General features: G+C 43.7%; 2 protein-coding genes across 3 annotated transcripts in view; both read right to left on the bottom strand.

Moving 5' to 3' along the window:
* The window catches only part of ece2a (endothelin converting enzyme 2a), a 169,744-nt gene that overhangs the window by 90,960 nt on the left and 66,038 nt on the right, over nt 1-12,746 (bottom strand). For both annotated transcript variants that reach the window (XM_084057251.1, XM_084057252.1), the window contains exon 3: nt 6,045-6,331. In XM_084057251.1, coding sequence (XP_083913377.1) covers nt 6,045-6,331 — 287 coding nt within the window. The remainder of the gene's footprint in view (nt 1-6,044; nt 6,332-12,746) is intronic.
* LOC311045404 (eukaryotic translation initiation factor 1-like) lies at nt 24-723 on the bottom strand (the record flags this gene model as incomplete). Its single annotated transcript, XM_084057253.1, has 1 exon — nt 24-723. One exon carries the CDS (start codon nt 721-723, stop codon nt 406-408), a length of 318 nt encoding a protein of 105 aa, XP_083913379.1. The 3' UTR covers nt 24-405.

Raw genomic sequence — 12,746 nt, 5'->3', positions numbered from 1 at the left:
GTACAAAACAAAAATGTTACATACTCTGCGCCTCCTTTACACAGCGCAAGACTTAAAATAAAAAGGGAAGAAATACTGGGGGAGGAATAAAATAAAATGGAGAGGAAGAGGGGTAGGGGTACATCATCATCACCACTCATCCCTGATGTGGTGTGGAGCTGTGTTAGCTTTAGTGGTGACGGTATGTGAGAGCAGGCATGCCCCCTGCTGGTCTAGGGGGGTATTGGCGTTACAGTCCCATCATGGAGGTCAGTCGTCATCAGCACATGATCCAAGAAGAGCTGGTAGGGCCGCTAGGAGGGGGAAGTGTACAGCATAGGAGAGGGAGTGGGGGGGAGGGGAATGGGGTAAAGAAGTGATTCAGGACTGGAGGAGGAATGAGATGGGGATGGTTGCTGGAAGCGTCTAGAAGCCGTGGACTTTGAGCTGTTCCTCCTTGGCCAGGCCAATGTCTGTGAGGAACGCGCAGATATTTTTGCGCTGGTCTCCCTGCAGTTGGATCACTTCACCATACTCTGGGTGTTCAATCACGGTCCCGTTACAGGCAAACTTCTTCTTGAAGGCCTTGACTAGCTGCTTGGCATAGTCACCGGCGATGCCCTGGACGGTGGTGAGGGTCTTCCTACCGTTCCTCTGCTGGATTCTTATATGGATGTAGTCCTCTCCACCATTAGTTCCGTCAGCAAAGGGGTCAAAAGTGTGGAGGTTCTGGATAGCAGACATACGATAAGATTGGCTTTCCTTTCGGATAATAACTTCCGGTTACCGTGCGGTATCCCTTTTATGCCTATAGGGGAACTCCTTATATGGTTATGGCTGAGTCATGGTGACATGAGCATGACGTCAGAGGTCCGCAGTGAAAGTATGGAGTACTATACATGGAGATCTCTGTATATGTTTTTTGGTTTGTTTGTCTGCCTCCCGGTGTCCCTTGTATGCCCATATATGGAGATCTCTGCATCTGTCAGTCCTTGTCCCTTTTATGCCCATATGGAGATCCCTGATGACATCAGTATATGCCAAGCCCCCAGAACCACGGTAGAACAGTGAAGCGGCCAAACCTGGTGGTCAAATCTGATATTGCAACACTTCCACATTTTGCGCGTACATCTGCCATTTGTGCACCTGCTCACGACGCGTCACGACCCAATTTGGCATAGACCCAATGGAACCAATATTGTACTCCCGGGTGCTTCAAAACGCCACTGAGCAACTCTCATTGAAATGAATAGCTGGGGCGGGGCAATCCGAGTTATATATTATACATCTATGGCATATTCCCATACAGTATATGGACATGCCCATATATGGGCATATTGGTCGGATCAGCAGTTCTGGACAACAGGATCTCCACATAATGCGCATATCGACGCAATACCCATTTTACCTATTGTCAGAGAACCTTTGAACCCGTCTGTCTGTCTGTCTGTGTCCCTTTTATGCCCATATATGGAGATTTCTGTTTCTGTCTGTCCTCGACCCTTTTATGCCTTTATATGGAGAACCTTGATGTCATCAATATATGCCCATATATTGATGGGCATATGGGCATATCAGTCAGAACACAATCTTGGAGGATTTTCCAACACCTGGCTGCCAGTATTTGCTCACAATATTATATTGTTGCTGTCGGGCAGAAACCTCTTATCTCCATATTTTAACTTTTTGTGTTTTTTCCCGTGAATTAACGCCATGTACTTGATCATACAGCAGCGTCACACAAAAGCATCAAATGTAGCAGATCTGCAAGCTCTGAGCTTGTAGATCTGTTACTCTTGCTATTTTTGAATTTCAATCCTGAAAAGTAACAGTTTTGGACATAATATGAGGTTTCCAACCCGACAGAGAGGATATATTTTGTGCCGGGGCAGGTCTTGGCGTTCCTCACTTTCATCACACTGTGCAGAGAGCCACAAACACAGCTGGAGGTAAATGTATCTGCAGAAGACCATCCATTCATAGAATATTCACATTATTTTTGCTCCTTTCTTGGCTGCATTTGCAAAGCAACTTTTCAGTGCCTCAAACTCCTTGGCACACAGACGGTTCTTCAACTCGTCTTGGCTCGTGGCCGTGGCTGCAGCCACACACTTCCCATAAGCCGTGGCCTCTCCTGCACACTGTGCAAACAGCTCCGGGAATCGTCTCACATGGTGTTGGGTAGATTTTGTTGCGCGGTAAGATAATAATTGATCTAATATTCTATGTATAAACTTAAAAAATCACACCCTGTGTGAAGAGAGTGGTGCCTTTGATGAGCCCCGTATTGATGTTGTCATCAATGTTTGTTTATTGGACATACATACATACGGACACAAGTCAGATATAGGAGTGGTTGGCACCACTCAAAAATGTAATAATACTTTATCAGAGAACAGAGGAGGCATTCTTCTTATGCCCTTACCCCTGTCAGCAACAAGGTTTGTACTGCCCTTGTGATACTGAGATCCTGATACTGAGATCTGTGTATTGTCTGTCCCTTTTATGACCATATATGGAGTTCTGTGTCAGCCACACCCAAATATGGAGTCCATGCTAGTCTAGGATGTCAGTACAATGATGTCATTATGATGGGAAGTCCATATATGGGGATTTGCGGATTTATGAACATTTATTGTACAAACGCCGTTCCGACTGACTTCCAACTTGGTCAGTCGGTTCTCCAGATAAGCATGAGAAATATTATGTATCCCATAGCCTGGAGGGACAGATATATATCCCATAGCCCGGTGGGGGGGGGGGGGGGGGGGGGGGGGGGCGGATATGTATCGCATAGCCCGGAGGGACGGATATGTAACCCTATAGCAACCACCTGTTTACCCTAGTAACCACCTGTTTAGTTCTAGCAACCGTCTATTAGACCCTAGCAGCAACCACCTGCTTTACCTTAACAACTGCCTATTACACCCTAGCGCCCACATGTTTTACCATAGCAACTACATACCAGAAACTAAGCGAGCTGCAGGAACACTTAAAAGTTCTCTGAAATATTATTCTCTAGTTATAGTTATATCTTGCTTGATGTGATGTGAGAAATTAGGGGCGGAGGTTCTTCCTTGGCCTACTGAAGTGTACAAGCATAGTCTCTGCCTCCCAGCTCTTCCAAAATGGCGGACAATAATAAAATTAGGAATTATTATGCTATAGGGATAATTAATGGGGAGAGGGTCATTATTGAGAAATAAAGCCCTTCAGGGTGATTAGACACTGAGGGGTCTTCATCACCCTAAAGGGGTTTATTTCTCAATAATGACCCGTACCCAATTGATTATCCTGCTTATTACACTGCTACTTAATAAAGAAATCAATACATTGACCCAACAGTAACAACAAAACGGAAAAAGGATTTCATTGCTTGTGGTAATGAAAGTAGGCTATAGTCCATACATGGGCAACTGGCGGCCCGGGGGCCACATGCGCCCCCCACCTTCACTTAATGCGGCCCGCAGGTTAATATCGGAATACTGATATATTATTGATTTCAGCTGTTACAATTGCAAACATAGCAAACATGACCCGCTTTAATTTGGACAATATAATTAGTTTCACACTTTTGTGTGACATAGAATGGCCCGACAGTGTATGCAACGTGGCCCTCTGGAGTGAGTGTGGAAATATGGTGGCCCTCTCCATCATCAAAGTTGCATCACCCCTGCTATAGTCCATTAATTTATGCCAGGTGCGTCCAGCGCCTCGGAAAACAACGGGAAGTGTTGATAGAATAGAATCAATATTCAGTTACTGCTTTGTCTATTTCTCACTTCAAATGCTTTCAAGAACATTCTTGAGTGCAACGTCTACCAGTAAATGATGTTTTCAGAGCTGCCATGTTGGATACGGCATAAAATCAAGCAACGCATATAGATATGAGCAGGTGCTCTGAGTCTTTGATTAGACAGTGGTCTGTTATTGAGTTCAACGGCCATTATTCAAAAATAACAATGACCGATGAATTCAATGATCAGAATTCAGTGCTGGACAAAGTAGGCTACTACATTTTTTTACTTAAGTAAAAGTATCAATACTGCAATAAAGAAGTACTCAAGTAAAAGTCCGGAATTCAAAATGTACTTGATTAAAAGTGCAAAAGTATCGGCATCAAAATGTACTTAAAGTACCAAAAGTATAAGTACTCATTATGCAGAATGCCCGATTTCATACGTTTTTCAAATGTCAAAAAATCAATTGAAAATAGCAGATCTACAAGCTCACAATGCCTCGCGTCGCGACGCATTGTGAGCTTGTAGATCTGTTATTTTCAAATGGCCGAAATGTATATTGGGCTGAAATGATTAATGTATGTTTTGTAATAATAATCAAAATCTACAAAGTAACTAGTAACTAAAGTTTTCAAATAATTGTAGTGGAGTAAAAGTATAATATTTGCCTCTGAGATGTAGTGGTGTCCTCCAGTAAAGTAAAAGTACCTCAAATTCGTACTTAAGCACAGTACTTGAGCAAATGTACTTGGTTACTTTACAGCACTGTCAGAATCAAGCATTCAACCAAGCCGTGTGATAATAAAAGGCAATTTTCCCTGCTCCGAGTAACCTACTCCATTTGGGGCAGAGAGGTCAAGCCTGGCTAATTGTCAGAATGCTGTCATTGTCACATCGAGACACTAGCGGTATTGTAAAGTGCTGTTGTAGCCAACAGCTCAAATGGTACTTGATGCTGAAGGGCAATAGAGATGATGTGTGTAGCTGTGAAGGAGGTGACGCATCTCATGATGATACCTGTGCGAAACGGTGGAGTCATTCACAGATAAACTCCCACTACAACATTCTTTTTCATGTGAAAAGAGGTATTTCTACGCATCGCATAGCGACGAGTTCAATACAATTGAGCCCTGACAGCGGGAGGCCGTGTGCGTTAGACGAGCATTAGTCTTCGCGTAGCCAGACAACTATTCCACAATCTCCGAATGCTATATAGAGTCTGGAACTACACCTCCCGAAATCCTTGAGAGGAAACTGGCACTTCCAAAATATATTTAAAAATATCTTTGCATTTAATTTTGTTATTTCCATTTCTACTAAGCACCAAGCTAAATATACTTAGATGATTTTGATTTATATTAGGACACATTTGCGTGACTGTAAAGACGAAACGGAAGTGGGGAGGAGGCTTCACATCCGGTTTATATTTTAATCATGATCAGAGCTTCCGAGTCCCAGACTGAAACATTTGAAAATTGTGGGAGCAACGGTCTGGCCACGCGAGACTAGACGAGCATGAACGCACGTGGGAGCGACAAAATAAGGGAGCTTGTAGATCTTCTATTTTCAGTGTGCAACACCGCACTCAAACTAAGCATAATCAAGCCTTTACTGGAGATGGGAAGTACGGCATGGATTTATACACAGAGAGGGTAGCCTGGGATCAATAACATTTTTGGGTTTCTGATCCGGTCAGGCGGCCCGGAACCCGCACAGGCAGGAACCACGGGTTGCCTGTGCTTCACCACAAAATAATTCCCCACGATCAAGGGCATTTCAATTTCAGGGCCCACCAAATAAAACCCTTCATGCGGCGTAGTTTAGCTTGTACAAATAGTTTGTTTGGTAAATCCATCCTTTATTCCAACTCATAGCGACTGGCGAGACTAAACTAGTAGTTATACTCGATTTAGCATTTAAATGCTAACAGGGGGTAAAAGTACAAAACAAAGCAACGCAGAAAAAAACGTAACCCGCACACCCGGTACCACAGGTTTTTTTTTTTCACACGGGCCATTTAATAACGAATACCAGGCTTTCTTCTGTGGTGGAAAGTCTGGCCGACGTGAGGTTACAGAGAGGGTAATTCTTTCAACATAAAATGATGCATTCAAGTTCAGGAGCGTCTGGAAAAGAAAATGATCTTGAATGCTGCCTTCAGGTGGCATGGAATTGAGGCATTTGCATTTCTTTCACCATAGTAAATGCTGAAATTCATGGTCAGGAGAGGACACTTTTTACAGATGGGTAAAAGGGCAGGGGCTCGAGCCCCCTGATGTCTACGTGTTGCACGTGCCTGAAACCACCCCCCTTCAATCATCATACCTCCTTTAACGTCTGGTGAATGAGACAGGCGGTGTGCGGGGACACCTTCCAGGGGTCCTTCTCGTCCACCATCAGCGCGTCCAGCGTGGCCTTCTCCAGGACCACGTCGAAGGCGGCGTCGGGGAAGGAGAGCTGGCGCATGTCCATCTGGTGCCAGCTCATGCCCGGGCAGCGGGCGGCGTGCCTGGCGCCCATGGTCTGGATGCACACCGAGGAGTAGTCGATGTTAGTGATGGAGTGGTAGCCCGCGCCATACATCTCACCGCTCATCGTACTGTTGCCACATCCTGGAGGGAGACGAGAGGAGGAGGAGAGATGGGGAGAGGGGAATAGAGTAGAGGAGAGGAGGAGAGGAGAATGTGAATACATTGAGTCAAACTTTCAACGTGATTGATCAATCCCCCCATTTCTGAATGACTAAAACCAGCATGGATCAATATAGTCCCAACACCTGATTAACCCATTGAATCCGGGAACGCATGTCCGTCATTTTAGATTTCTTTGGCTATTCAAAAATAGCAGATATACAAGCTCATAGCACGGCACCGAGTCCCGCTGCTATGAGCTTGTAGATCTGCTATTTTCGATCGAAATCGTGAAAATGTGTAAAAATCTTTTGAGTATATCTTTTTTAAAGCGAACATTTGTAAAATATGTCAGAAACAAAGATTTGAATATATACCGGTACTCAAAGATTTGCACAGCCTTTCACGATTTTTCAAAAATAGCAGATCTACAAGCTCATAGCGCGGCACTCGGTGCCGTGCTATGAGCTTGTATATCTGCTATTTTTGAATAGCCCAAAGAAATCTACAATGACAGAGATGCGTTCCCGCCGGATTGAATGGGTTAAAGCACCCCAACAGATCCATGACGACAGGGAGGGTGATCAATGGCCCACCCCTCTGTGATTGAGGTGACACACAACAACACACGGTACGAGACCGTGACAGTCCATCAGGGTCTACTGCTATTGATTCACTATAAATGGCTCTGATACACACACACATGCACGTGCACGCACACATGCACGTACACACACACACACACACACACACACACACACACACACATGCAGCTAACCAGTCACAAACACTACTGGTCTCTGTTTGACAGATCCACTTTGAGTTTAGGAAGAAGAAGGGCTGACGGGGAACCTCCTGGCCTGGTGGATCACCTCGGGGAGTCATAAACTCAAACCACAAACAGGACTCCCTCTTTCTTTGGCGTGTCGCCCAGGTGGCGCACAAATCCTAACATTTAACTTCACAAGAACTATACCTAAACCTAACCCCAAAAAGCACTTTTTTAATATCAATTACTAGTCACCCGCATGGAGACTTGAATTCATGGATATGTTTTAGTTTTTGTCGCATTCCTAAGCCAATAATTTGATGACCATCGGGAGCGGTAGGCAGCGATTCCAGTAGGAGACACAAAGGAGACTCTTTGTGTCTCCTACCGGAACCGCTGCCGATCATCAAATTATCTGCTGAACTCCCCGTGTCTCCTAGGATAGGTACCCGCACAAAAACATGCAGTAATCCTGGTCTCTATACTGCCTCCCCCTGGTCAGCTGGGGGTGCCTGATGGAGGGGAAAGGAACTGGTTGGAATAACCAGCGGCTTGCTAGCTCTCATGCATTGAAGGAGGCATGAGCTTGGCTCTAGGCTCTCCCTAGGCTGGCAGAGGGAGTGTAGCGCCCAGTATTACTTAGACAATTGGCACCGGGTGAAAAAACTGGGTTACAAAATCGTGGGATAAAAATTTAAATTTAGATTAAAAAAATAAATCTGCTGAAATAAAATGTAGTACTTTTTCCAACACTGAAAAATACTGGTTTTGGATTGCAGAGGTATAATAATGCAATGCTGTGGGATGCTGAACGGCAGAGCATAGATAGAGGAGACTTGGTTAGCTTCTTGCACGGTGGTAAAAGACGTGATCTTTTCAGCGCGGCTCGTGTCTTATGGGTCAGATGACTCATAGACTGTAAGGGGATGGAGGAGAGAGAGAGGGAGGTGTGGGTGGACTGGAGGAGGCAGGAGACAAGATGTAAAGGACAGAAGGAAGGAGGAGGAGGAGGTATAGAGGAGATCTGGATGAAGAACAGGTGTCGACGGATTGATCCCGTCTCAGAGAGAGAGAGAGGAAAACAAAAAACAAACGCGGAAGAGATGCGTGTGAGCTTAGAGGAGCTGTGTGTGTGTGTGTGTGTGTGTGTGTGTGTGTGTGTGTGTGTGTGTGTGTGTGTGTGTGTGTGTGTGTGTGTGTGTGTGCGTGTGTGCGTGTGCAGTAAGTGTGTGTTTAATTGCATGCATCTCTGTGAGCATGTGCGTGTGTAAGATGTTATTCATTTGTTTCTCAAACACAATCTGACAAAACAGGATCAGATGGGATTTGTGTGTTTAAACACCGTCGACCTACAGTATCTGCACTGGTTGTCGTGGCAACGACGCCTGGCTGGTTGCAGAGCATGTTGTCTATCAGCGCCTAAAACTCTGCTCTGCTTTTGTCAGAAAATCTGAATGGAAGGGGGGGGACATTTTAATTTAATGAAATAAAAATACAAACGAAAAGGCTTTCCCCCCCAAAAAATATGTGTTTACAAAAGTAACAAAAACTAAGTAAAATCCTAGAGAAAATGTCCTGTAGTGGCTTTCTCAGTATTTCATACGTAATCCTAGTATTTGACAACTTTAGCAAGTATTTGACAGCTTAAGCCATGCTGTCTTCAAAAAGCTCACATTGAGACACGTTTTGAACACGTAGATCAGCTACTTTCACTGTTTTTGAAGCTTTTTGACACATTTCGTCTATGATGACCACTGGCCAGTGGTGAAAAGTGACATTTACTCATGTACTGTACTGTACTGTACTGTACTGTACTGTACTGTACTGTACTGTACTGTACTGTACTGTACTGTACAATGTTTGGAGTATTTCCAATTTCCAGTACTTACTTATGCAAATATTATACTTTTACTCCGCTACAATTATTTGAAAACTTTAGTTACTAGTTACTTTGTAGATTTTGATAATGTTTTACAAAAAACACATTAACCACTTCGGCACTAACAGCCCTACGTACATTTCGGCCATTTGAAAATAGCCGATCTACAAGCTCACAATGAGTTGCGAATCTGCGATGCGCCGCATTGTGAGCTTGTAGATCTGCTATTTTCAAAAGTGAGATATGAGATATGTGAAAAGTATTCACTCAGCAAAAAATATTCTATCATTGCTTCCTTGGCCTATTGCCAGCGTGCACAACATTAACTTTGGTGGTTTGCGATATTAGCCATGGACTACACCACACACACACACACACACACACACACACACACACACACACACACACACACACACACACACACACACACACACACACACACACACACACACACACACACACACACACACACACACACACACACACACACACACACACACACACACACACACACACACACACACACACACACACTCTCTCTCTCTCTCTCTCGGGGAATATGTTCCTCTGGCACTGCACCATGACCTTGTGAGAGCCCTGGCTGTGAGATAGGTCTTGATATAATGCTCTTGTTCCCGTACATTCCTTCAAGCTTAGCCTGAGGCGTCCCCCACAGTGCTATAGCAGACACATCATTTCTCTATTTCTTCTTAGTCTGAACGTTACCCCTCACGTCCTAACAGGTTAGGTAAAGATCTCACTCGTTCCCACTGGATCTGATGTTATCGTTACATCATGTCTTGTCGCAAGCAGTGGCGGCTAGTACAGAACCTGTCTTAACCCATTGAGACCTGAAGCCGATTCTACATGTCTCCTAAATCCCAACAGTTTTCTGAAAAACGTATGTTTCTATATCAGTGGTGCTCAAACTTTTTCATGTCAAGGACCCCCAAAAGTATATGTATTTGGCCGCGGACCCCCATCAAAATATTTTGTTCCAGGGACCCCCAGAAGCAAAGATTTGAGTTAAAACTATTCGCTTTAAAAATATATATATTCAAAGATTTGCACACATTTTCACAATTCAAGTGTATTTCACAATTCAAGTGTATTTCAAGTGTAGATGTTGTGATGACTTCTAGTTCTCAAAGTGGGGTCCGGGGACCCCCAGGGATCCTGGGGTGGGGGGGGGGGGGGGGTTCCACGTTAACATAGCATCACAATCGTTTTAGGAGAAAATGGACTGCCGACAATCATGTTAACATGGCCTGTTCTCGTCGGCTACTATTTTCACCGTCAGGAGAGTCAATGCATTCTCCTTTGAGACTTGCAGCGTCTCCTGAACCATATGCCACTCATTCATTCCCAGCACATTCACTCCAGCTACTGCAGCAATACCACATGGTCCTCCTCGCCCAGACATACCCTCCCAGACATAGACAGTTCATGCAGATGTCGAGAACAAAGGGTCTATGAGCTTTCTCGTGGGAAAGACGCTCAGTCACGTTCCAATAACTATGCTGCTAAGATGTTGTTGTTGATTGTGGACTTTTTGACATACACAAGATGGGCTAGAACTGTGAGCTGGAAGGGAGGTGATGTCAAACAGGCTCTGCCAGATAACGTGCTCATTGAGCTGAAGAAACATTATAGGTATTCACTTTGGTGATCTCGGTTCAAAGGGTTGGAAAGGAGTTTGTGATCGAATCAATGACATTTTGAGAAATCCAAGAATCTCAGATATAAGGCTTGATGGGGATTACTGTAGTCACTATTAGTAATTTTGTTAGGTTAAATCCTAAAGCCTACTGATAATTGGGGGTTCTCTGCAATCGTTTCTGTCCCAAATTCCTTTTTCATGACAACTGATACGACACAGTTTGAATTGTTGAAACTCTTGTTTTCTTATTTTGTACAGGATGTGAGGAGGGACAGAATATGCTTTTTTCCCCTTTCTTTTCTGTTGTGTAGTAACCTTATGTCTGCAACTCCTTTCCTATATCAGTATGTTACTACCCACTGCTACCCTTTTTTATTCTTTTTTTTATCATAACTAATACCAGCTTTCTTACTGTACATGTAAAAGTTTTTTTTTGTTACATGTTTATTCTGTTTTTAACTGGTGTAATTCTACATTTTGCAAAACAAAATGTCAAACTGATTCTGACTTGAAGGACAGGCCATTGGGGTCACCAAAATCAGTAGTGTTTATCCTAGAATCTGCCTTATTAGATTAGGGGACATCTTGTGTGAAAAGGAGTCTCTTGATCATCCTGGGGGAAAGCATTCTGCTAGATTTGGCACAGCTGTTCCCGTACCTCCTTCCAGACAGACAGCAGGAGGAGGAGGAAAAACATGTCTGTGGAAGAAGGCTGGTGGAGGACCCTGATGATGTAGGAGGCTCTGCAATGGGGTCTGTGTTGAAAAGTCTCAATAAATTAGTCTCTGAGATGCAGTCTCTTAACCAATTAAGTCCTGTATGCTTTGTCGGACATCGAATATTGAAAATAGCCGATCTACAAGCTCACCAGCTAGTGCTATAGATCGCAATCTTGTTTTAAACAATTTTGAAGATGAAAACATTTGGGGGATCATTTATTTGTTCATCATTTTCGTTTTCAGAATTTCTGTTGTTGAAAATGTTCCTCTATAATGACATGCTCAAAAAAGAGACGCCAGGTGCACAGAACATTCCCATGACAATCCAGCAGGTAGTTTAGAAATATTTTAGTTTGGTACCAAAGTGTTTGATAGCCCATTAGGACCGGGAACGCATCTGTGTCATTTTAAGATTTCTTTGGCTATTCGAAAATAGAAGATATACAAGCTCATAGCGCGGCACAAAGTGCGCTTGTAGATCTGCTATTGAGCTTGTAGATCTGCTATTCTTTTTTAATTAAATCATGAAAATGTGTGCAAATCTTTGAATATATTATATATATACATTTTTAACTCAAATCTTTGCTTCTGGGGGTCCCTGGAACAAAATATTTTGAGATGGGGGGGCTGTCCGTGGACAAATACATATCATTTTGGGGGTCCTTGACCTTTGAGAACCACTGATATTATAGCAACATACAGTACGTTTTTTCCCCCCCAAAAACTGTTAAGATTTAGAAGACGAAGATTTGTAGAATCCCCAGAAGCAAAGATTTGAGTTAAAATATTTCGCTTTAAAAATATATATATATTCAAAGATTTGCGCATAGTTTCACGATTTAAAAAAAATGACCAAAGTATAATATAATGGTTATAGCAAAAAAATAATAAAAAATGACACAGTAGTCGCATAGCCTAGCGTTCCCGGATTGAATGTCATAGACGGATAAAAGGACTGTCCGTCCGTCCGTCCGTCCCAGAGTTCAGGGAAGGACAGTTCAGGGTGTTTGTGCTCTCTGCTGTCATGTGGAACTAACTGTTCCACTGACACCAGGTGTGGACCGTTAGACAGCTGGTACCTCTGGCCAGATGCTTCCAGGCTTGTTATCTTTACTGCTCTCTTCCCCTTTTCTAGTGCTGCATACTACTGCACTGCTGCTCAAAGTGGGGTCCCGGGGACCCCCACAGGGGTCCTTGAGAGGGTTCATGGGGGAACCCCAGAACCCCAGATATACAGTAGTAAATCGTTGCAGTCTGGCTGGCAGAAACCTTTCATCTTATTTGAACGTTTTGTGTTTTTTTTCGCCCTACTTGATCACACTATAGCGTCACACTTAACTATCAAAAGATCCACGAGTTTGAGCTTGTAG

This window comes from Gymnoscopelus microlampas (genome assembly GCF_963454915.1).
Source record: "Gymnoscopelus microlampas genome assembly, chromosome: 5".
Lineage (NCBI taxonomy): Eukaryota > Metazoa > Chordata > Actinopteri > Myctophiformes > Myctophidae > Gymnoscopelus > Gymnoscopelus microlampas.
The sequence above is the reverse complement of the archived record's forward strand: the minus strand, read 5'-3'. Positions and strand labels throughout refer to the sequence as shown.